Consider the following 25,073-nt stretch of genomic DNA (forward strand, 5'->3'; position numbering starts at 1 on the left):
GTGGGGACACGGGGACAAGGACCCGGGACCGGGACACGGGACTGGGGTCAAGGTGGGGACAGAGGGACAAGGACACAGAACTGAGGTCAAGGTGGGGACACAGAGACAAGGACACGGGACTGGGGTCAGGGTGGGGACAGAGGGACAAGGACACCGGACTGGGGTCAGAGTGGGGACAGAGGGACAAGGACACGGCCCTGGAGTCAGGACGGGGACAGAGGGACAAGGACACGGGACTGGGTCAGGGTGGGGACACAGAGACAAGGACACGGGACTGGGGTCAGAGTGGGGACAGAGGGACAAGGACACGGGACTGGGGTCAGGGTGGGGACACAGCAGAAGACAGGAACAAGGACACGGAGCAGGACAGAACATGGGGAGCAGGACGAGCATAGGGAGGCACACTGGAGCAGGGCTGTGGACAAGGACACCACAAACAAGGTGGAACAGGGACATTAGGAGCAGGATAGGGACAGGAACAGAGTGGGGACACTGAGAGCAAGGTGGGGATAGCAAGAGTAGGATGAGGACAGGGACATAGGGAGCTGCACAGGATCTGGGGCAGGGTAGGGATGTGGAGACCAAAACAGGATGGAAAGGGGGCACTGGGAGCAGGACAGGGGCGAGGACACAGGGAGTGGGACAGTGATGGGGACAGTGGGAATGGGGCTGTGGATGGAGCCCGGGAGCAGGATGGAGGCAGTGGAAGCAAGAAGGGGACAAAGATGCTGAGAGGATAACGGGGACATAGGGGGACAAATATGGAAACATTGGGAGCAAGATGGGGATGGGGAGACCAGGATGAGGAAAGGGATGTAGGGAGCTGGACACAGACTGGGGCAGGGTGGGATGGGGACATCAGGAGCAGAAGGGGCATGAGGACACAGGGAGCAGGATCAGGACAGGGACATGGAGAGAAGGACAAGAATGGGGACACTGGGAGCAGGGCTGTGGACAGGGACACCAGGAGCAGGAAGGAGATAAGGGCATCAGGGGCAGGGTGGGGACCAGAGACATTGGAAGCAGGCTGAGATGGGGGAATCAGAAGCAAGTCAGGGACAAGGAACAGGGAGCAGGAGGGGTACAGGCACATGGGGGCAGGACAAGAATGGGAACAGTGGGAGCAGGAGCAGGATGGGGACACAGGGACAGGTGTGGGGATGTGAGGATGGGGGCATCTGGAGCAGTATGGGAATGAGGGCATCAGGAACAGGGTGGGGACAGGGACATGGAGCACAGGACAGTGACAAGTGACACCAAGAGCAGGGTGGAGGTCTGAGACAGGGACAAGGACAGTGTCAGGGATGAGCAGGACAGGAACAGGGACATGGGCTGCAGGACAGGTACACTAGGAGCAGGATGAGGACATCAGGAACAGGGTGGAAAGCAGGGACATTGGGAGCAGTACAGGGACAGAAGGGCAGATGAGGAAATCAGAAGTAGGACAAGGACACAGGCACTACAAGCAGGATGAGGTCAGGGACACAGGGAGCAGGACAGTGACGGGGACAGTGGAAACAGGGTAAACAACAGGGACAGGATGGGGGCAATGGGAAAGGACACTGGGATCAGGGATTGGGACAGGGGGAGTAGAAAATTATGGAGGCACTGGGAGCAGAATGGGTGATGGAGACAATGAGAGCAAGAAGGAAATGGAGAAAGCAGAAACAGGGTGGGGGCAGGGACACTGAGAAGCAGAACAGCGTAGGATGGAGACAGGGAGACCAAAGCAGAGTGGGATGGGGAATCAGGACAGGTACAAGGACACAGGGAGCAGTTGGGGACAGTGGGAATGGGGCTGGACACCAGGACCAGGGTGGAGGCACTGGGAGCAAGACAGGCATGAGGACAGTAGGAGCAGGACTCCAGCCAGGGTCCCTGGGAGCAGGATGGAGACAGGGACACAGCACAGGGTGGGGACTCATCCCCCCAGGAGATAGATGGCTGCTCAAGGTGCCGATGACCTCCCAAGTCCCTGGGAATGGGGACAACTGGGGGGGTCAACACAGGGTGGGGGCACACCGGGGTATGTCCCAGAGCCGAGCCCTGACTAACTCATGTCACAGATGATAGAAGTTGGTCCCTCTAATGCCTCAGTTTACCTGCACCATGGCCCGGGCAGGCACATCCCTTGGGGCATCCTGCACCCGCACAGATCCTTTGTGTCCTTTGTGTGGGGAAATTCCAGCCACGTGGCAGGGGCTGGGGTCAGGCTCCAGCTCAAAGCCCCCGCTCCCAGGGCAAAGCAGTTTCCTGGAAAATCCCCAGCTCATGTGAGCAGGGCCAGGTTTGCGGCTGCCGGCCCCACTGCGGGTCAGCGTTTTCCAGCTGCTGGGAAGAGCCCTCGTGAGAACCGGCTCCTTCCCACGCCCTCTCCCGGGGCGAGGCCGGGCCGATGCCCGCAGCCGCAGGGAGCTGCTGGGTGCTGCAGCCCCGGGCTCTGCTCTCTGAAGGCAGGTGCGAGTGGCACCAACGCCCACCCAGGGTGTGCCCAGGGCCCCGTCCAGCCCCATTATCCAGCCCTGGAGAGCACGAGGCTGGGATGATGGATGTCTTCTTCCTACGACAAACCCGCCCAGAGCAGCCCAGCACTTGGCTCTGGAGCCAGGGGCCAGCCCCGAGCCCTGGGACGTGCAGTGCAGCACCGAGCACCGCCAGACACCGATCCTGCTGCAGCCCTGGTGGGAGCAATCCAGGCTTTGCTCCAGGAGACAGCTGGCCTGCTCCCTGGGGGCCCAGTTTGGTGCTGGGCTGTACTGGGAGGTGACAAGCACCCCCGGGGTGGCCATGGGGGTGCCAGGGTTGTATTCTGCTTGCATCAAGCCAGGATTGAGCCCCACTTTACCCCAGGACAGAGGGGGAACATGCCATCAGTGCCAGGGCAGATGTGGGAGGTGAGGGAGATCCTCCTAGCACTGCCTGGCAGGAAAGGCTGAGCCTGCTGATAGGGCTGGAGCCCCAGGACTGCATCCCTGGAAAAGCTGAGCCTGCTGATAGGGCTGGAGGCGACACGGTGCACCTCCCTTCCCGGTGCACCTCCCTTCCCGCTGGGTGATGGGGTGGGGCAGCAGCACGGCCTGGGGGCAATGCCAATGTTGGTTGACAGGAAATCCTTCCTTTCCCCTCCCTGTTTTTGATGCTCCACTGGCCTGAATTATCCTTCACATCCAGTTTCCACAGAGACCCAGCACCTGCTGGGATGGCTGATGTGCTTTCCCATGGATGCTTCCTATCCCACGCTTAGGGAGAGGCTGCTTATGGCAGCCCAGTGCCTCCCAGTTTCCAGCAGCAGCTGGCAGGTTTTGGGAGAGGGGGATGAGGTTGTCCTCGGCTTTATCCTCTGTTTCCCCTGTGCTGGTGCCCCAGGACCATCCCAAGCCCCTCCAAGCACAGGGGTACTCTGGGACAGGTTCCCAGGGGTGCCAGTGGGATGAACAAGGCTGCCAGGGCCAAACGCAGCATGCCAGCATCAGGGCAGGGCCAGGCCTCAGGTTGGGGGCAGCCAGGTGACAGGGAGGGCAGGAATGTCCCCAAGAGATGTAAAGCAGCCCTGGTTCCACAGCACATACTTGGGACAGAACTGGGGCAGAGTTCAGAGAGAGAGACAGAACAGGGGGGTAGAGGGAGCACCAAAAACCTCCCTGAAAACTTGGCAAGTTTGAGTGAGAGAGGGAAAATATAGGCCTGGGCTGGCTGGTCCATTCACTACCACAGGTAGGACTGGGATAGCTGGGAGGCAGGGAATCCTTGGGAGTGATACAGTGCTGAGGGTGGGAGAAATCCTGACAGTGTGTACTGGAAGCACTGGGAAAGCAGAGCCTCCCCCAGCACTGCCATGTCTGGGCACAATCAAACTAAGCACAGCCTGGAAGTTTGTACTAAATGTTTACAAGGGTTCATAAAAGGGGTACAAAAAGGTGAAAGCCACACTCATCTCTCCACTTGGGGAGACTGGTAAAGCACTGCCCAACCCAGCTCCCCACCCTTCTCAGCTGCCTGAAATGCTTGACACAGTTGAGGCCCAGTCCTCAGGAATCCATGTTGACACTGCTCAGCTCTGTGTGCTGGAGGAGACTTTCCAAAGGGAAAACCTTGCTGGAGGCAACAGCAGCTGGAGACTGACAATACACAATGGATCAGGGCTCTGGGTCTGGGCTGCTCCCCTTATGGAGAATGCCCACAATTGGTCCATAGAGACTTCTACAGCCATGGAAGTGACCTGAGGAGCAGCTCCCTGCCTGCCCTGAGCCTCCAGGAGCCAGGGCTGGGCAAGCAGGGATGGGGAAGGACCAGCAGGTGCTGGCCAGGGCTCGGGTCAGCCCCCATGCCAGGGCAGCAGGTTCACATGGGGTAGTTGAGAACGACGTCTTGCTTGGCCAGTTCCAGCAACATGGGGTCGTCGAAGAACTTGCTGATACTCACATCCTCACTCAGGCCCTGCAGGGTAACACAAAGCCAGGGTTATTCTCCATACAGCCACTGCCCAGAGAGCCCACTGAAGAGATGCTTGAAGGCATCTAACACCCCTCAGGAACCTGCACACACGTGGCTCCTGCTGCTGAGCACATCTCCCAGTTCACTGCCCCCCACAGGGCAGCTTGATTCCCTCTGCAGCCCCTCCAGCCCCTCAGCTCAGCTCACTAAACCAGCACAGAGACCAGTTCCTGCTGTTTCTGCTGGACAAGGGGGCTACACCAGCCCACTGAGGGGTCAGAGGGGCTGGGGAGGAAGCAGGGCTCAGCAGAGGCCACAGGATCCTGTTCTGGGCTGGAGTCACTGATGGGATTGACAGGCAGCACGGGGGAAGTCCAGGGGCACAAAGGACATCACAGAGGGGATGTGGCACACTCAAGGGACAACACTGCAACAGCTCAGCTGCTGGGACAGAGGGACACTACAGGGATTTGTCCCAGATGTACCTTCCTACGCCTGGTCTTGATCATGAACTCCCTGGCCAGGTGTGGGGCTGGCTGTGGCTCCAGCGGCCGGATGACGATGCTCTTGTCCAAGGGGTCACCAGGTACAATCTGAAACACAGGACCAGGATGTGAGTGTGATGTTGGGGCTGGTACAACCTCCTGGAGACACCAGCTACAACAGGAAACATCCCTGGGTCCCACAGACACCCCAACACCCCCTGTGCTCTCCTGGCACACAAACTCATGTCACTGCTGGTGATCATGCCTGTGAGAAGTCAACAGTAGAGTGCTGGAAACTCGAGCCAAGAACATGTCCCTTTCCCAGGAGTACTGCAAGATCCCTAAACACCTCCTAACAGAACAACCCATTCAAGTCCTGGTCAGCACAACCCCCTCCACAAACCAGGCACACTTACTGTTTCAGAGCTGAGCCTTGGCCTTTGACACATCAGCCTTTAGGGGCCAGGGCTCAGACTGTACCCCAAACCACTGTGCACCTCACAGCTGTGGCTCCAACAGGACCTGATCTGCCCCAGACACAGATCAGTGGCCAGAGAACAGTATTTTGTCCCAAACTTTGTTTCCTATAGGTTTAAAACACCACCTCTGAGAGGCAAAGCTGAAGTGTGGCACAGATCAAACTTCCTATGGCAGATCAGTGAGTCTGAGCCCCATTCCAAGACTTCTGCTGCCCAGGTTGCAGAGCATGAAGTGGACCCAAACAGTTTCCCTCCTCCCAAGGGGATGTCCTCTCCCCAGATACTGCAGGACCCTGACACTCAGCCAGCAGCAGCTTCCAGGGCTCCCTCACTAGGACTGGAGTGATGGGACTTGGAACAAAGCTGTGGCAGACGTGGAACAGCTGGTGCACAAAGCCTTCCCAAGATCCTCTGAGGATGTTCTCCAGAGCTTTCCTGCTCTGTTGGAGCTGTGGCACTGAGAGCACCTCCCTGGTGCCTGATACTACCTGTCCCTCTTCCCCATCTTCCCAGGGCATGGACTCACCTGCCAGTGGTGGAAGACAGAGAGAGAGAAGGCTTGTCCCTGTGTGTGGGTCCTCAAGTCTGTCTCAAACCCAAAGGAATCAATGGCTGGGATGAAGGCTTTGATGGTGTAGAGGGGAGAGCCTGGGATCGGAGCATCCTGTGTCACGTGGCCTCTGCAAATGTGTCAAAGGATCAGCCTTCCTATGGGTCACAGAGTCATGGACTGCTCTGGGTGGGAAGGGACCTCAAACCCCACACAGTTCCACCCCCTCTACCACGGGCAGAGACACCTTCCACTATCCCAGGGTCTCCTGTCCAACTCAGCCTTGGGCACTTCCAGGGATCCAAGGACAGCCACAGCTTCTCTGGGCACCCTGTGCCAGGGCCTCTTCATCCTCACAGCCGAAAATTTCTTCCCAATATCCCATCTAACCCTGTTCTTGGCAGTGGGAAGCCATTCCCCCTTGTTCTGGCACTCAAGGCCCTTGTCCAGCTCTCTTGGAGCTCCTTAAGGCATTAGAAGGGGCTCTAAGGTTTCCCTGAAGCCTTCTCTTCTCCAGCTTGAACCACTCCAGACCTCCCAACCCACTCTAACAGAGAAGTGGCTCCAGCCCCCTGAGCATCTTCTTGGCCTTGTCTGGAGCCACTGAAGGAGATCCAAGACCTTCCTTTCCCCAGGGCTGAGCACAGTGCTTTGTACATTCTCCTCTCTGACACCCAGAAAGAACCAGGCACAACCCAAAGGCTGTGTGTGATCCTGAACATCCCTCCCCACACTGCTTGGGGCCAGGATCAGTCAGGAAGCTTCCAACTGTCACTTCATGCAGACTTCACCCTCTGCACCAGTGCCAGGACTGTGGAATTCTCCAACAGCCCAGATCCTAACACTGCTGCTTTGCAAACCCCCAGTGCTGGCAGCAGGAGCAGCTCACCTGCGCCGGGCCAGCACCGTGTACACGGCAGACACGCAGTCAGCAGGAGCCTGAACCTCCACGAAGTAGTAGGGCTCCATCAGGCGAGGGGTGGCCTGTGAGGGGACAGGGACATGAGCCACTGAGCCTCCTGCAGCACAGCTCAAGTTCTCTGGTCAAACCCAGCACCTGACGAGATGACAGGGTTCCTGCTGCCCCATGGCTGCCCAAACCAACATCATAAACACTGAAAGGACATTTTCTCCCTGGGGGCAAGTGTCACATGCCTCCCTCTCCCCCACACCCACCCTTCCCACAAGCCCAGCAGGAGCAGGAAGCAGAGAGGGAGCAGATGCACAGCAGTTTCCACCCAGGCCTGTAGGACTCCTGTGTCAGCCCACAAGGGCGCTGCAGACACTGCAGGGTGAATGAGTCAGTGTGCACCCTCCCCCGGGGCAGACCCTCACCATGAGGAAGGCGGAGTACACCACCCTGCGGGCCGTGGGGATGATCTGCCCTCCACCCCGGTGCAAGGGCTCCTGAGCAATCACCGCGTCCAGGATCTTGAACTTCACATTGCGGATCACTGCCAAGGGAGAAATGACAGCCAGTGACCCCGGGGGACATTCTCTGCCAGTACAACCATGTCCCCAGATGCCCAAGTGCCCAGAGCCACCAGCAGTTCTCCTAAATTTAATTCCAGCAGGGAATGCATGACCACATCACAACCCTGCAGATCACAGAATCGTGGAGTGATTTGGGTTGGAAGGAGCCTCAAAGCTGATCTACTCCAACTCCTTGCCATGGGCAGGGACACCTTCCACTAGCCCAGACTGCTTCAAGCCCAGCCTAGCCTGGAACACCTGAATGCTTAGAGATGGAAGAATTTAACCAGTATCATCATCTCAATTTCCCCACAGGTGCCACTTACATTCATCACAGAGAGGCCCTTCCCTGGTCCCCCATTGGAAGCCCTGCACGATGCTGTCCTTCACTGAGCCCAGCAGAGACTTGTCCACCTAAAGACAAACAGACAGACAGCTTCAGAGACCACACCTCATCACAGCCAACAACACCCAGTGTTTAAAAGCCAGTTTCCAAAAGAGCAGCAGTGTCCCTGTGTCCCCAATGTCTACCCCCACCTCCCACAGCTCAAGAGTATCAGCACTATATAATTTCCAGAGTACTGTGAATTTAGAGTCCAGGTTTTGGTGATCCTAAAAGGCAAGGCCATTAGTTGCAAATTTTGGCAAGATGAGGACATTGATTGGCCCAAACAGCAGCACCTGAAAAATAACAGGTGACCTGGTAACCAGTGTAGGATCATGGTGGGAAAGTGCAGCATGTCTGAGCCGTGGCAAACAATGAGCACCCCAAAGGCACCAGGGCCTTGCTGAAAATTCTGGGAGGAGTAGGCACCTCCTGGCATCACAGGACATTTCACTGAAGAGTGGCCCCCACCCCTCACCTCTGAGGGCAGTGTGTCATCTACGAGGATGTTTGGGCCAGTGGCATCCGGCCCAAAGGCCCAGATGGAACGGGCAGCCAGCAAATCCCAGTCATATTTGGTCTGGAAGAATTCACCCAGCTTCTTTCTGATAGAGAGAAAGGGAAGAAGCTTTAGGAAACAAGAATCTGACCTGCACTCATGATGTATTTACAACGCTGCTCCCCTCAGGCACAAAACAGTCTCAGCCAGAGATGCTCACAGACTGGCTGGCAGGAAAACCAAACCAGGACCCCTGCCCAGAGGTGCTGCCTGACACTGTGCACCCTGCAGATCCCAGCATTCTCTTTTTCCCCAGTTATTTACTTCCAGCTGGACTCCTGCACTCCCAGATCACTCATACCTGTTCCATGTTATCTGCACCACTTCGTTCTCAATGTCCTCTGCCAGTCCCTTCTCCAGGGGCTCAGCAATCATCGTGATCTTGTTCCTGAGGAGAGACAGGCACCATCAGCCACAGGGATGGAAATGGGAGTAAAGACCACAGGGACTCACAGCCCTGCACTGCAAGAAAGATATGGAAGGGCTGAGATGTGTCCAGGGAAGGGAAAAGAGCTGGGGAAAGATCTGGAGCATCAGGAGCAGCTGAGGGAGCTGGAGGAATCAGCCTGGAGAAAAGGAGACTCAGGGGGAACCTTCTATCTCCCCATAACTCCCTGACAGGAGGATGCAGCCAGGGTGGGGGTCACTCTGCTCCCAGGGATGAGAGGAAGTGGCCTCAAATTGAGCTAGAGGAAGTTTAGGTGAGATATTAGGGAAAATTTCTAGACAGAAAAAGCTGTAAAGGCCTGGCACAGCTGTTCAGAGCAGTGGTAAAGTCATAATCCCTGGAACTGTTAAAAAACATGTGGATGTGGCACTTGTAGACATGGTTTAGTGCTGAACATGATGGTGGTGTTGGGTTAACAGCTGGACTTCATTTAGGGTCTTTTTCAACCTTAACAAATCCACGATTTTGTGATTCTCTGATGCACCCAGCTTGGATGCAGTTGAGTTGATGAAGGCACCTGCATCCACTGCTGCTCCTGTGTCCTTGTGAACACAGCCCAAGTGCTCAGCTACTGCTCCCCAAAGCTTGTTCAGCCCCAGAAGGAAACAGCTGAGGGACAGGGTGGCTCCAGCCCTCCTGTCCCACATCCAGGCCCTGTCCAAGGCTGCAAAAGGGAGCCCAAAGTGCCTCTGGGAGCTGTGTCTGACACACCAGATGCTGCCTCAGAGAATGCCCCAATGCCTGAACCCCACTCCCAGCACAGGTCATTCAATGTGCCCAGAAGGTAAAAGCCTGACCTAAGACTGGGAACAACCTGGTCTGGTGGAAGCTGCCCCTGCCCACAGGAGGGCTTGGAACTGGATGGTCTTTAAGGTTGCTTCCAACCCAAAGCATCCTGTGATTCTGTGAAGACTGGAACCTCTCTGTTCCCACAAATAAGGCTGCCAAACATGGCAGTGCTGTCTCAGAATAAATAAAGGCAAGGAGAACCAAAAACCACAGAACACAGAAGAGCAAACTTCAGTAGATCATAGTTTCTCTGAAAATTCAGGTATGGGAACATCCTGCACACAAAGATCTCCTCCATGTCCCCTCCCAGGCCTCCCTCTTCCAATCACATGCACTGTGAGGTGCTGGAGGAGGAAGATGAGAGCAGCTGCAAGGCTCCAGGACATCACCAGGAAGAACAAATCCAAGATTACATATGATGAGAGAAGACCTAACTCTTGCTACTGAAGGCTCTTTGGCACCTGCTGCAGGATCCTAGAACACCTCTCAGAACTGCTGAGAAGGTGTGACACTTAGGGAGAAATGAGAATGTGGCTCTGTCTTTATTTCCTCCATTCTCAGAGCTCCTATACAGCACAGGAACATCCCTGGGACTCTGGTGTGTTCCTGAGGAGCTCAGCTCAATGGGACATTGCTCACTCAGGCATGTGCTACTTGGTGGCCAACAGCCAGTGGGAACAGCCCCCTTGGATGGGATGGACCCTCCCTGTGCCCCCTCCCATGCCCAGCTCGCCCAGGGCCCTTACTTCTTGTTGGGTGTCTCAGCAAAGCACTTCAGGGAAGATGTTTCCACCACTGTCTCACAGAATGTCACCACTGGATCAGCCACCTAAAAGAACAAAATATTTGTAAGGTTTCCAATACTCTTTTGTTTGTAGAAAGTCTGTTTGAAACCTCCGAACATCTACAAGGAAAAGCCAGTTCAACTGACAGTGTTTTAATCAGGGTCATGTATGAAGCACTGAGGTGCCCAAATAAGACAGGAAAACTTAAATCCAATCCCAGGTATGAAAAATTCTGCTCAATTTATTTATTTGATGCTAGCCAGGCAATGGCTGAAGCACGGGGGAAGGCTGGAAGATGGAAATCTCCTCTCCAAGCCAATGGGCAGTCTCTTGGTCCCACTGGTGTGACAGTCAGGCTGTAAGAGGCCCTTTTGCACCCTAACAGGAATGTGACAAAACCCATGCTGCATGTTCAGATAGGTTCTTTTCCTCATCCTTCTGAGACAGGGGACCAAATCCCTGTCCAGGGTTTCTAGCAGGAAAATCCTTCCCTCATTCCCTCACCTTGATGTCAATCTCGGAATACATCTTCCGCAGATCGTGCATCACACAGTCCAGGTACAGCTCTCCTGTTCCCAGGATCACATGCTCCCCAGACTCTTCCACCTGGAACAGAACAGAGGGATTCAGCTGGCAGCCCCCCTGCTCACAGCTCCTGCCTTCCAGGCTCCTACTCAAGCCTGAGGAAGGACCAGCCTTAAATACACTTGTTAGAGTCAGAACACCCCAAAGAAAGCTCCCACAGCCTTTCCCAGGAGGAAGTGCTGCTGGGCTCTGCAGAAAGCTGCTTCCCTGGCACAGCAGGGTGTGTGTTTTTCTGCTGGATTTACACTTTTCTGCTATTTCTACATAATTTATGAGGTCAACTGAAACAGCATGGAAAGAGCCACCGCAAACATAACAACCTATGGTACAAAACCTAATTATTTTGAAGATCAGCCCAGAGGCTGCCCCCAGCATTGGCTGGAAACAGCCACACACACAGAATCACAGAACAGTTAAGGCTGGAAGGGACTTCTGGAAATTATCTATTCCAACTGCCCCCAGCAGTACCTTAGTTGTAAGTGAGGGGTAGCTCTTGTTGACTTTGCGGAGACCATCCAACATTTTGGGGAGCTCGGAGGGGTTGACTGGCTCCACAGCTATTTTGATAACAGATGTGGTGTTGAACTTCAAGGGACGGAAGATCTGAGCCTGGAAGCAGAGAGGACAAAGAGCTGAAACTGCATCCCCACATGTCCTCAGGGTAAGACACAGCATGCAGAGCTCTGCTCTTTCCCCCAGCGGCTCTTGTGCCCTGGCACCATGTCAGATTTTTTAGCCTCACCTAAAGAGGCTAACGAATCCCTAAAGGAGGATTCTTTAACCCCACCAGGGGAGCTTTTGGGCTGTAGCTCTCCACCTTGCCTCCCTGCAAGGCTGAGCAATGCCAGCCAGGCTCAGTACCTCCTCATTGCCCCGAGGCTCTGTCACAGTCGCTGTCTTCACTATGGGCTGGTCCACGCCCTCGATCAGCACCCAGTTGCCAGCAGGAACCCTGTTCACCTCAATGTGATACCTGAAAGGCAGGAGAGCACCACTGCAGCCTCAGACCTTCCTCCTCCCTCTCTCTGGTAGCTTCCCTCCCTCTCAGTCCCTCACCTGACTCTAGGTGACTCCTCTCCCAATAAGCACATTGCCAGAGCTTTCCTTACCTTGCAACTGAGATCCAGAGGCGTCCCACGGTGCAGATCTGGGAATCCTCCTCATCTTCCAGGGTGTAGTTCTCCCCAAGGACCTTCACAGGCTGCCCAGCGTGGATGGTGCCACTGAGCACCCTGCCAAAGGCGTGGAACTGCACACCATCATCAGTGCTGTACATTTTGGTTGTGTGACACATCAAGGGACCCTTTCCGTGACACAGAGAGACAGAAATGAGCTTCTTTCAAAACACAGTCAAGAAAAAGACACAGATCTGGCAGGACTGGACTTCAATGATCCTTGTGGATCTCTTCCAACCCAGGATATTCCATGATTTGTGGATAAAAGGGATTAATGGGCTGGAATTTAGAAATAATTGTTTTGATTTGCCAAGTCCTTCAGTTCCTGCCACTGTAAGCCCTATGTCTCCTTGCCCTGTGTGGAAAGCCCTGGAATTACTGTTGGTGGACTGGGCTGGAGCTCCTGTCCTTACTCTTGTAGAGCAGCAAATGGTGGTTGGGACAAAGCCATGAGGAAAAATGTCACCTGCTGGCCTGCAAACCTGCTCAGGGCAGAGCACCTGAGCCCCCCAAGATCACAGCTTCCAGTGATCACTGGACCTTCCACAAGGTCACTCCACACTGGTGATGTGGTGACAGTCACCACTGTGGAGTTTTATATGGATAATCACAACTCATTAAAAAAAGAAATTAATTTTCTCTGTAGACATCAGAGCAAAAGTCACAGGCAAATTTCTCACTCAGCTGCCAGCGTTGGTGGCTCCAGACAACTCTGAATGACAGCTCAGTGCAAGCTGTTGGAGGAGGAAGGGTTTGCAAGGCTGGGAGAGGAAAGGTGCTGACTAACTAACACTGGGTTATTTTTATCAGCACCATGCAGTGTTTTAGAGTTTGGAGACAGAATCAAACTTCACAGAAAAGGGACAAAAAACAGCAAAAGGACATAAAACCACCCTGCAGCCCCCACATGCTCTGGAGTCCTGACCTAGTCCTGTTCTTCTCTGAACACTGTGAAACAATTCCCTCTCTCCAGGGCTGCCTAGGCAGGCAGCTGAAGCTCCTTGGAGTGGAGATTTGTTCCAGTGTCGGATGAGAGGTTTCAGAGTGCTGCAAGTCAAATCTGTGCAGAGAGCTGGCTGGGAGGCAGCTGCCCTGGCAGGGCAGGGGCAGCAGAGCCTGCTGGCCGTGGTTTTGCATGCTCAGAACACACACAGGAGTTTTCTTACGTCAGGGTCGCACTCGCTCATGGCCTCCCCCAGGTCAGAGTCGATGCCGCCGGTGTAGGTGTGCTCAATTTTTGTCTTGGCTCCCACTTTTGGGGAGGGAATGTGCTGCACACACATGTCCACAAAGCCTGGAACAGGAACACTTGGTGAGGACAGCGTTAACCAGTGTGGAGGAAAGAAATGGATTCCATAAACACAAGGTAAAGCCATGGTGACTGCAGTACCCACAGCACAAGGGGAGAGGTGAGCAGTGGCTCAGGCTGTCTGTGGGCAAGTTGGGAAATTGAGCAGGAAATTGAGCACTCCTTGGCCAAAACATAACCCTCAGCTCTTGGTGTGAGGTACTGAGGATAGAGGGAGGATTGTGGAGGGGAAGACAAACAGCTTGTACCTGTGAACTCCCCAAAGAACTTCTTGCAGACGAGCCGCAGGAGGGGCCGGATGTTCAGCTTCAACTCCTCTTTGGTCAGGTGGATGCCAAGTTCATCCAGAGTCCTGGGCAGGGTCGTGTCCACATCCCCCACCACCTGCAAGACAACAAGTCCCACCCTCAGGTTCACTGTGGGGGTCCCAGTCAGTGACTCCCCAGTGCAGCATCACACACCAGCCACAGGGCTCTGGACCTGCACTGGTTTAGAGCTCATATGAGATGGGTCAAATCACAGAATTGTAGAATCATTAAGGCTGGAAAAGCTCTCTAAGATTCCCCCAGCACTGCCAAGGCCAGCACTAAATCATGTCCCCAAGTGCCACATTGACATGGCTTTTAAATCCATCCAGGTATGGTGACTCCACCACTGCCCAGGGCAGCTGTGCCAAGACTGGACAATCTCTTTGGGGGAAGAAACTTTCCCTAATCTCCAATCCAAACCTCTCCCTGCACAACCTGATGCCATTTCCTCTTGTCCTGTCCCTGTTCCCTGGGAGCAGAGCCCAACCCCCTCCAGATGCCCCCTCCTGTCAGGGTTTGTAGAAAGCAAGAAGGTCCCCCCTGAGCCTCCTTTTCTCCAGGCTGAGCCCCTCCAACTCCTCCTCATCTGACTTGTGCTCCAAGTCTTTGCTCCAAGTCCAAGCACTGTCACATGGTTGCTATCAGAGCACACAAGGAAGAGTAAGGACTGTTCTATTCACTGTAAATATGGCACTGCATTTGCAAGAAATAATGATTACTCTACACCCTGTGCAGACCCCGCTGCAGAACAGGACAGGATCAGACCCACCAGCCACCACCCAGTGCCCAGCCCCAGCTGCTCCTGCCTGGAACTGTGGGAGGGAGAATGACCCATCACAGACCTGAGCCAAGATCTTGTAGAGGGGCTCCAGAATGAACTCCACGAAGCTGCGCTGGGAGCTGCTCGTCGGGGCCTTTTTGGTGAACTTGCGGCTGTTGGAGAGCAGAGAGGTGAGGAGCAAGAACTGCAGCCTGCCAGCACCCCTACACAGCCTCTGCTCCTCCCAGCTTCTCCTCTTCTCCCTCCCAATCCCCTGGGAAGCTGTCAGACACATGGGCAAGGCTTACTCCAAATGAAGGCCAGAGGAGCCTCTCTGTTTCTGCCTGTGCGATTCAGGAGGATCATGTGGATTCACATTAGGCAGGAGGCCTGACTCAACCCTTCCCAGATACTGCTCCACCACAGGATCATAGGATCAGGAGTGACCTTGGATGGTCATCTAGTCCACATTTTACACAGAAAGGATGGAAAAACGCAGGAATAAAGCAACATTAAAACATTTAAACAAGGTTCTTACGTCTTTGGGTTGAAGTAGATGTCGCCCCAAAGCCGCTTTGCAAACTCCTGGTAATTGATGTCTCCTAGAGGAAAAAGCGAATGAAAAAGTTCCTCAGATGTCACTGTTTTTCTCTTAGCTTAGAAATCTTTATTTTTCGGCTTTTAAAACAAGCCTGAGGATTCAATTTAATGAACTGATGCTGATGAGTGAATGCCTCGGCCCAGTTCTGAGTGAAAGATTAAGCGCTGTCCTGGGGAGACCAGGCAGAGATGAGCAGGGAGACTCCACTGGGGGACGTCCCCAGCAGCCCAGGGACACTGCAGTTCACAGACTGGCTTCCCAGGAACACTCCAGCTCTCTGCTACCCACAGGGTCAGAGCTGAGGAGTGCTGCAGGAGCACAACCACATCTGCTGCACTTCACAGAATGCTGTGACTGCTGCTGCAGTGCCAAGGTGCTGGAACGGGGCCTCCACCCCTCGGCCCTGCAGGCTCAGCACCAGCATTTGCTGCCCTGCTGAACATCTCCAGGTTCCTTTCTCTTTCTCAGGGAGGACACAGCCAAACACCCAGTGCTGAAGGTCCAGTGGCTGTCACAGTGAATTTACAAAAACCAGAACAGGGTGAAAGCCTACAGCAGGTTCCAAACCAGCGTTTGCTGTGGGCAGATGTGTGAGCACAAGGAATTCCTTGGTGGCTGCAGTCTGGACACTGATGCTGCTCTAACTCCTCTTAGCTGACATGTGGCGGCTGCACCTACAATTCCTGGTGACCAGAATCCATTATTTCCAACTCCAAGCACCAATTCAGCTCCTGCCTTCTCCACCTGCTTGGCATCTCCTGCCAACTGTGCTGTCCTCATCCTCCAGGGAGGGGTCTCACCCCAGCAGGCTCTGAGTTAATGCTGTGACACTCAGGGAGCTCATTTATTGCTCTGAACTCTCAGGACACGTGACAGTCCTGACACCATCAGTCCCTGACCTCTACAACTTCATCCTCCCTCAGGCCAAGTTCTCTGCAAGAGCTGGCCCAGCTGCTTTACAACCTCCTTCTTCTCCTGCTCTCAGCTCCTACAGATCCCAAATTCCCCAGTGGGGGACTTCAAAAACCTGGGCTGTGCAGCTGCTAATGCCAGCACAGAGCCCTCTGCTACACACGGCAGATTGCCTTGAGTGGGCACCTGGGGAGCAGAAAATTAAATCCAAGCCAGAAAAAGACAGTTTCTTAAAAAAGAAAGAGGGCAAGAGTGCAAAACCTTGTGGGCAAAGCTTGTGCCCAGCTGCAGCTGAGTCTTGGACTTTTGGGAAAAGGCAGGAAGAGCTTAACTGCTTCACTCCTGAGCTGCTGACAGCGAGGCAAAGCACAACACACACACACCTGCCTTCAACTGCTTGTTATTTCTGCTTAGGGTATGAAAAAATCTTGGCTCCTGACTCAAGAAACATTTATCAGGAGAAAATATCTTGCTAAAACTGTGTTTTTGCTTTTTAACCCCCAAGGCTCAGCTCTGCAGCACGACTCAACTCTCAGCAATTCCAGAACACAAACACTGGCCATGTGCAGGGGAAGCTGAACAGCTTAGAAAACCTCCACAAGAAAGGTTGGGAAATGAGATGTTGAAGTGCACCAGGTTTCTGGCTAATCCTCACCATATGTGTCTGCATAAATCTTTGCAAAAGACCCCAGTGTGAAGCAGATGCTGTACTGAGAGCTGGAGAAGCACACGTTCCCCAGAAGGGGAGACAGCACGAGGTTCTCGTCGGTGGAATACATGCTGAGAGGAGAAAAATAAAACCAAATCAATGTTATGAACCAAAGAAGACACTTCAACCCACTTCCCACACCCTACAGTAATGACAGGCAAGGAGCCTGCATTGCCAAAAAGCATCTTTAAACAGTCTCCAGCTTGCTTGCCATCAGAATCTCAGGGTCAGGAACATTTTCTGCCTATAAACTTCAAAGCATTAATGCAAAGATTTAAAGATCCTAGAGCTAAAAAGTTACCAGCACAAATGCTTCAGATTTCTTATCTAGGATAATTTTTCTTCCCCTAAAAAAGCAGTCAAGTTGGTCAACCAAGTAAGGGAAAAGATAACATAGGGATATAATTTAATCCAAACAGGTTTAATGAGTTCACAGCCGTGCTAGGCAGGGTGAATTACCCTGCTCCCAGCTGCCTGATGCCAGCACACACCAAAGAGGGTTTGTGTGCAAATCCACACACACTTGAAGGGCAGAATGCTGTTAAAAAATCCCTGGATGCACAAGAACCTACAGAAACAATGCACAGCTACTAAAATCTCCTTCCCTTCCTGAGCAGGGATGGCAATGAGATTGGACTGTCACTATCATAATCCTTCTTTAGGAGCTGGGACAGCAAATCCTCTTTTAGTTTTGTAGCAAGTATTTAGGAGCTTTGAGACATGTCAGTCTCCAGTTTGGGTACAACCTGGATCATTTCAGTGTATTTGAGACATTTGGGAGCACAAATTCCCTGCTCTGGTCATATGTCCACTTTCTCTACTTTTAAATGGAGGAAAAATGAAATGGGGCAGGGAAAATGAAAACCCCTGGAGTTTACCAGGAAGAGCCAATCCTTCTTAATTTAATCTATTAGGTGAGATGAACTTCCAGGGGTTCTTCCTGGCCCATTTTCTATAACTCAACACATCAAGAAACAAACTGCTAAGTTTTCAGGCACATGCAGGGCGCACAGAGAGCCATGGGACAGGGACAGCAAGCACTAACAATGCATCACCCTCACCTGATCAGACCATTAACTTCATCTACAATGTGTCTGAGTTTGTAGTAAGCGTCTGTGGGGGGCAGTTTCAGCTCCAGGATGAGTCTGTCGATCTTGTTGATGCACACAGTCACTGCCAGCCTCTCCTGCACTGCGTGCTTGATCAGCCTCTCCGTGTTCAGCATCACCTGCGGGGAGCAGCGAGCTCAGAGCCCCAGGAAAGCCTCCACAAAATGCTATCTGGGGCATGAGAGCCAAGCAGTGACCCTTCCTCTGCTGCCAGGCTGGAGAAAAGCCCGAGCTCAGCAACCAGCAATCAGCTAATCCTCGTGAAATTTAGAAATAGGTGCTAACCCAACCAAACTCCTTGAATCCAGCCCTGTGGACATCTCTGATATAAATAACTTGCTCAGTTTTAGGTATCATGGGGATGGAGATGCACACAAGTCACACAATCAGCCTACAGGCCACAGCATCACATCAGCCTGGCCACAGCAGCCAGAGGCTCGGCTGTCTGTTCAGATGGAAAACACCCTCACTTCCCAAACTGTCCTCCAAAAACCCTTCACCTCAGAAAGCTGAACCCATCCCAGGCCTTCAGCTAAGGCAGGAGCACAGACTGCAGAGGGAGGGATGGAAGCCCCAGGAGAAGGTGGCACTCACCCCCTCGGCCGCGTCGATGAAGAGCACGACGCCATCCGAGATGCGAAGGCCGGCTGTCACCTCGTCAGAAAAATTCACATGACCTTCAAAAAGCACACAAAGGTGGGCAGTGAGCAGCACAGTGAGCCCTGGTGCAGCAGCAGCAGAGTGGGAAGCTGTGGGGCTCTGCAGACTCCTCTGTTGCTGGTACCCAGAGAGGCAGAACTGAGATGGTTCCTCCTCAGACAGGGATCTGGGAGCGGCTGCCAGAGCTCCCCATGGGGATTTAGCCTCAGCTCTAATGCTGGTTTTTTGAGAATGCACACAACTTGTTTAACAGGCACTTTTCCTCACACTTGTGACTGTTTTTCTCACAGCTCTGTGCAAGTACTTTGGGAAAAGGAGGAAGATTTCTTCTCAAAGACAACAGATGCCTCTCCCCCCAGCCTCCTCCTGCGCTCTAACCTCCTGCATCCTGAGCTGAAGCTCAGCAGATGTGTCCCAAGACCTTCTCCCCTAAAGTTTCTTACAAGTTGATCTCTGATTATGTTCCCTCCACAGGAGCCTGTCAGGCCTGAGGAATTAGCTGAGTCTCACTGGGGGGCAACAGCATTTGTGCAAAGTAGGGTCACCCTGTACATGGCAATACCTGGGAAATTCTACCTGTGCCACTTGAGTGAAACACCTCTTCAGCCTCACCAGCCCTCAGTCACAAACACGAGCCTGACTTGTCCCTGCCCATGGCAGGGAGCTGGAACTAGATGGACTTCAAGGTCCCTTCACCTCAAACCATCCTGGGTGACTACGGGTCAGTACTGCTGGATTGACTTCACAGGAGTGAACTCAGCTGAAGGCTCAGGACTAGGCTGGAATCAGCCATAAAAAGTACAAAACAAAGCTAAGTGCTTCCCACAGCAGGATTTTCAGGACTGCAGAATCACCTGGAGTGTCAATGATGTTGAAGAGGAAAGACTTCCCTTTGGTGTCAGGCAGAACAATCGTCACTGGGGTGCTCTTGATCCCCACCCCCCTCTGAAACACAGGAAACCAGGATTACAGGTAAAGAAAAATACACAGAAGGATCACCACATACAGATGTAGAAAATCAAGGAAAAGCCAGAAAGATGGAAAGAAGTAAACAGTCATTCTGGAAGAGAGTAATAACCTCAGATCACCAAAGTACCCAGCCCAGCTCTCCCATCTGTACTGGTCAGACTGGTGAGCCACCACTGCACCCTGCACACCTGATTTCAGCTGAGGTTGTACTACAGGCAATACCTGAGCCAGAATGTGGGTGTTTGTTTGTGCTTTCTCTGCTGCCACCAAGTTACACCTCAAAGCACAAGATTTGATCACACAGAGTATAAAGCAGAACACTGAGAGGAGAACACAAAAATGCTTCAAAAGATTGTTCTGCTCATGAGACAAAATAACATTTCCACTCATGCCCAACCACATGGAGTCAGAGCTAAGGAAAAGAAGGAAAAATGTATTTATTTTGAAGTAAGTTTTTACCACTGCTGCAAACCCCTTCCTTCTTTTTCTCTCAAAGAAAGTGAGAATTGCCCCCAGGCTGGGGTGACTCTGTGTAGATTTAACATTACACAGGTTATAAAATCATACATGGAGATGAGGGAAGAAGTTGGATCAGTAATCTTCCTGAGGCAAAAAAGAGGAGCAGATTTTTTGTTGATAAAGAAAATAACCAAAACGTGGAAGGCACAGAAAGACACTAAAATAGATGAGGAAACTGCCTAAAACAACTGTGAGTAAAGCATGAGACAACTGGACAAAATCACTACAAGACCACTCACCTCCTGCTCTGTGAACAATATATCTGTGTAGCAGAGCTGCAGAGACAAAACAAAAATCAGAGTGTCACATTTTGGTATCAGATATTCAGTTTGAAGCAGGACACAGTAACTCTGATACATCACTAAGGTGACAAGTAAGGGACAGAAGGAGAATTAGGACTGAGCTCTGGCATCCCATCCTACATTCCAGTCACTGAACCACCTTGTCCCCATGCACTGTCACCCTCCTTGAGGGTGTAAAAGCCAGCCCGTGTTCTCCAGGGCAGGAATTCCCCGGCAGCTCACTCACATCCTGATCGTAGCGCTTCCGGATTTCTGGGTGCGTCTGTTCTATCAGGCAGTCAACAAAACATGTCTGGAAAAGAGCAGAGACAGGAGGTGCCTCCCTTCAGACAGACATAAACACAACCCCACCCCTCCAGCAGCAGCACAGGGCACGCTGAGCAGGTTGTTGTAAAACCTACAAATTCAACCTACACAAAAATCTACAAATTTCACAGGGAAATGTAGTGCCAGGACAAGGGGGAATGGCCTTAAACGGGAAGAGGGCAGGGTTAGATGGGATATTGGGAAGAAATTCCTCCCTGTGAGGGTGGTGAGGCCCTGGCACACATTGCCCAGAGGGATTCCTGGGAGTGCACTTGAAGCACCCTGGGACAGTGGAAGGTGTCCCTGCCTGTGACAGGGGTGGCACTGGATGGGCTTTAAGGTCCTTCCAACCCAACCCATCCTTGAATTCTATAAATAAGTGTGTGAGCAGGAAGAACAGGAGGTGCTGCTGCAGAGAACCAGGGGCCAAAGGGCTGGCAAAGCAACCAGACAGGTCACCATCCCCACTCCTGGATTGTGGATATTCACAGCACCTTGCCGTGGTGCAGGTGCCCACACAGAGTCACATTCCGGATCAGCTCCGAGTTGTCCATCAGATCTGCCAGGAAACTGCAGGAACAAAACACAAAAGGCTGTTGGAGGCTTCTGCTGTGTCTAAGAAAAGCAGGTGCTGCTTTTTAGCTACATTTTCTATCCAAGGTGCCCCCTGAATCCTCGCCAAAGTTTGATTCTGCCAGTGCCCTGCGGAGGAAGAATCCCACTTTCCAGATGGGGAGGACAAGAGAGTTGGAGTCCCAGACAGATGGCAGTGGGTGGGAGGATACGGAGCTGGCAAAGCTGCCAGCAATGGAATATTATTGAATATTTTTCTTCTCTTCTAGTCAGTACTGGAGCAAAAATCACATCCATGTACTCAGATGATGAAGCACTTGCACTCAAACTGTGGCAGGTAGTCAGGTAAATAGTGGTGCTGGATAACAAGCACCCCATGGAGCTTTGAAAGCAGCCAGGGACTCCACAGACAATTAATTCTGATTTTCAAGTCTTAAAACAGTGACATTCCAGGGACTCAAGGAATTAAGTCTTTTTCAAATCAGCAGCTGAGTTGGGTAATGATGAGCTGGTCACTTCTAGATGGATGTTGGCCAAAAGATAATTGAGATCCTAAATTACCACCCCTAAAAAATAATGGGAGGCAATAAAACACGGAGCCATTGCCAGAGGCCTGCAGAGAATAAGTGCTGTCAAATAATTTCCTTTTTAAACAGATTAATTTTCACTGATGCAACAGTGAAAATGTAAAACGTTTTGATTAAGAGCTAAAAAATACAGCAATCAATACTAACCCCGATTAAAACCTTCCTAATTGGTCTGAAAATAAGACTAAATGGGAAATCAATAGCATGCTTGCAGGTTTCTGGCTACATCCCACAAGGAATTGGCCCATCCTAACCATTTATATCAACAAACAGGAGTAAAATGAATTAATTACAAATGGAATGAGCAGAGCATACAGGGATAAGGGAAGTGGTGGAGAACAGGGCCAGGGACTGAGCCAAAACAAGGGCTGAGAAAAACCAGCCCCAGCAGCTCTGGGCTCTGCTCCAGCTCTGCTGAACCCCCCAGGCACTGAGCACAGCCCTGGGCAGCTGAGGGACCCCTGAGTGAACAGAAGCTCCAGGAACATGCTGTCCCCTCTGGAAAACACGAGGTGCTGGGTGCCAGGCAGAGGCACTGCCCAGCACCAGGGAACTGCTGCTCAGCCACAGCAGTTCTGTCACCTACACCTGGAGATGAACATTTAAAACTGGGAAAAGCCCTGACAGGCCACAAAGTGGTGAGTGGAGAGATGAGCCCAAGGAGACTCCCACAGCTCCATCTGCTCATCCCAAAGAGAGACAACACACACACAGTGCACATACAGGGACACAGACCCTCTGCCCACAATGCTGACACTGCTTCAACATCAGACTTTTACCAGAAAAAGCAAAGGATGGCTCTTATTCTACAGAAAACTCATTGGAGCTATCACATCTCCAATTTGAAATGCATTTGGAATTTTTCCCAGGAGGTTTTCTCCCATCTCTGGTGTCCAAGAAGCTGCTCTGGGACACAACCAACAGACCCACCCAGCACAGCTGCAGTGTCCTGCTGACTGCACAGCACTCGGCACTCACCCAGCAGCTAAAAATTCCCAGTGGAAACTGCAATAGATGGGACCTAATCTGAGACTGGGATCAACCCAAAATGTCCCAACATGATGTGTGCTACACTCTGACCATGTGGATATTTAACAGGTTGGCCACAGAAGCTGTGACTCCAAGGCCAGGCTGGACACTGGGGCTTGGAGCAGCCTGGAATAGTGGAAAGTGTCCCTGCTCACGGCAGGGATGGGACTGGAGGGGTTTTAAGGTCTCTTGCAACCCAAACCATTCCAAGAACCACAAGCTGTTGCTATGGAGCTTGATCTCAGCCCCTGAGGTGATAATCTTTTGTGTTCAACCCTACACTGTGCTGCTGTGGGGAGGGAAAAAGTCTGTGAAATAGTTTGTCCTGCATTTCCTCTTGTTTTGGGTTCAGAACCTGGGAATTGGCTGCTCTCAGATCTGTGCTGGGGTCAGTAAGACACCAAGGCAGAGCCCCCAAATCTGCCTCCCCTAGCCCCACACTCACTCCATCTCGTAGACAGTGACTGGCAGCGTCTGCTCCATCAGGGAGAACTTCTTGGTTTTCACAGGTTTAATAATGGGCTCTGAAACAAGAGAAAGAACAACAAACTGTTCCCAGAGCTCCTGAACCAGGGGTCAGGAATGGCCCCCAAGAATGGGGAGTTTTGCCAACAAGCCCTAAATTTTCAGGTTGCCAGATTCTCTCAGCTGTTTGTCAAAGCTGCAGGAGATGGTGACTGCAGGGCCCTTCCAGCCAAACCACTGCAGTATATAGAGATCAAAGGAGATTACTTAGATGCATTTACTTTCCCCTTACAGAGCTTTCTCATCTCTGCTGATTCCTGTTCTTCCAAAGATACGTTTGTTTGGATTTGCAAAAATCACAAGTGCCCAAATCTGCACACACCAGGCAGAGCTCCTGAGGCTATGAGGGGATTCCAAAGGGGCAGGGCAGAAGGGAATATTATTTCCCCCTTCCAAGGATCCATTAAGATCTTTCTCCTCCCTTCACTCCCTCCCACAGCTCCCTCCCCACTCACCAGTGAGGGGCTGTGTGTCCTCCTCCTGTACAATGGTCTCCACCTCAGGCCCATACACCTCCTCTGCTGTGGGGTAGTACTTCTTGTCCTCGTGCAGCACCACCTCCATCCCAGGGTGCTCCTCGTCGTGCTCCCCCATGTCATCATCATCATCATCATCCTCCAGCTGCAACCAAGGCTCACCCTTAGCTGCTGCAGAGCCCCCCGAGGGGACAGGACTGGGGTCACCCCCGAGCAAGGGACCCCCAGTGCAGCCCTAGCACCCAGAGAGGTGCCCTGGGAGCAGCTCCTGGAGAAGCAGTGTAGCTCTTCCCACAGCACCTGGACCATGAACAGCCCCAGGGCTTGCAGGGCCACCGGCACAGACAGCGACTCACACACAGCACAAGGCAAGAACCACACCTGGGTAACACAACACAACCCCCACCCCACACAGACCGGCAGGAGATGGGAAGGGGCTCTCTGTTTCCCCTGTGGGACAGCCCCTCTGCTCCCCCCGTGTCCGTGGGGTCTTGCTCTGCCTCGCCCGGCTCCATGCGGCAGCCTCAGCTCCCTCCTGAGGGGCTCCCGAAGGGACACGGATCCTCCACGGGACTGACACCAAAACCAGCCAAACACAGGTCCCAGCTCCCACCGCGATTCCAGCAAGAACTCTTTACCCCAGGAAGAGATTTTATACATTCTTTAAACACAAACCCACCCCGACCCGCGGCACTCAGACCCTGCACTGCCCATTCTCCCCAGACCCCGCCCGGGGCAGCAGCAGCCCCGGGCCCGTCCCCGCTCAAGGGCCGGGGCAGGACGAGTCCCGCCGGCCCCGGGGGTCGCTGCCCGTCCTCCGCACTCACCTCGTCCAGGTCTTTGGACTCTCGGCCCAACTCGTCGTCATCATCGTCCGAGTCCAACTCGGGCCCGATGTAGTTCCCGAACTCGTCGTACAGGTCGGTGTCCATGCTGGGGAGGGAAGAGGGTCGGTGGGGGTGCAGAGGCCGGGAGCCGCTGACCGAACCCGCTCAGAATCCGTAGCACCGGGGGGCCCGGCCCTGCCCCAGCCCCAAGCCCCGGCCCTGCTCGAAAGCCCAAGCCGCCTCGGCCCCGCTCTCCCTCATCTGCCCGGCCCGGCCCCGGCCCCGCTCTCCCTCACCTGCCCCGGCCCGGCCCCGCTCTCCCTCACCTGGCCCGGCTCCGCTCCCGCCGCTGCTCTCGCCAGCGCCGCCGCTGCCGAAGGCCCCAGGCTGCCCTCGCCGCCTGCCGCGACAGAGCGTCCCGCGCCCGCCGCCAGCGCCGCGCCCA

General features: G+C 53.3%; 1 protein-coding gene across 1 annotated transcript; it reads right to left on the reverse strand.

The window, feature by feature from the left end:
* Positions 1-3,868: 3,868 nt before the first annotated feature.
* EFTUD2 (elongation factor Tu GTP binding domain containing 2) lies at positions 3,869-25,006 on the reverse strand. Its single transcript, XM_033079110.1, has 28 exons — positions 24,955-25,006; positions 24,629-24,734; positions 23,781-23,946; positions 23,246-23,324; positions 21,106-21,181; positions 20,532-20,597; positions 20,243-20,278; positions 19,370-19,460; positions 18,450-18,532; positions 17,808-17,974; positions 16,693-16,817; positions 15,063-15,126; positions 14,607-14,697; positions 13,705-13,840; positions 13,314-13,441; positions 12,082-12,275; positions 11,834-11,945; positions 11,441-11,581; positions 10,892-10,993; positions 10,349-10,431; positions 8,667-8,753; positions 8,285-8,411; positions 7,748-7,835; positions 7,284-7,402; positions 6,838-6,932; positions 5,925-6,078; positions 4,920-5,027; positions 3,869-4,437 (listed from the first exon to the last, which is right to left on the reverse strand). Exons 2-28 carry the CDS (start codon positions 24,731-24,733, stop codon positions 4,342-4,344), a joined length of 2,919 nt encoding a protein of 972 aa, XP_032935001.1. The 5' UTR covers position 24,734; positions 24,955-25,006; the 3' UTR covers positions 3,869-4,341.
* Between the last annotated feature and the right edge of the window lie 67 nt (positions 25,007-25,073).

Source organism: Catharus ustulatus, chromosome 23, assembly GCF_009819885.2.
Source record: "Catharus ustulatus isolate bCatUst1 chromosome 23, bCatUst1.pri.v2, whole genome shotgun sequence".
NCBI classification, from domain to species: Eukaryota; Metazoa; Chordata; class Aves; order Passeriformes; family Turdidae; genus Catharus; species Catharus ustulatus.

Excerpts from the sequence above, each read along its gene's own strand:
- EFTUD2 (XM_033079110.1), bottom strand. The coding sequence starts at position 24,733 with ATGGACACCGACCTGTACGACGAGTTCGGGAACTACATCGGGCCCGAG. Across the intron at positions 8,412-8,666 it reads GTGCAGATAACATGGAACAG|AAAGAAGCTGGGTGAATTCT; the intron begins GTATGAGTGATC and ends TCTCTCTATCAG. Across the intron at positions 5,028-5,924 it reads CTGTCTTCCACCACTGGCAG|ATTGTACCTGGTGACCCCTT; the intron begins GTGAGTCCATGC and ends CCTGTGTTTCAG.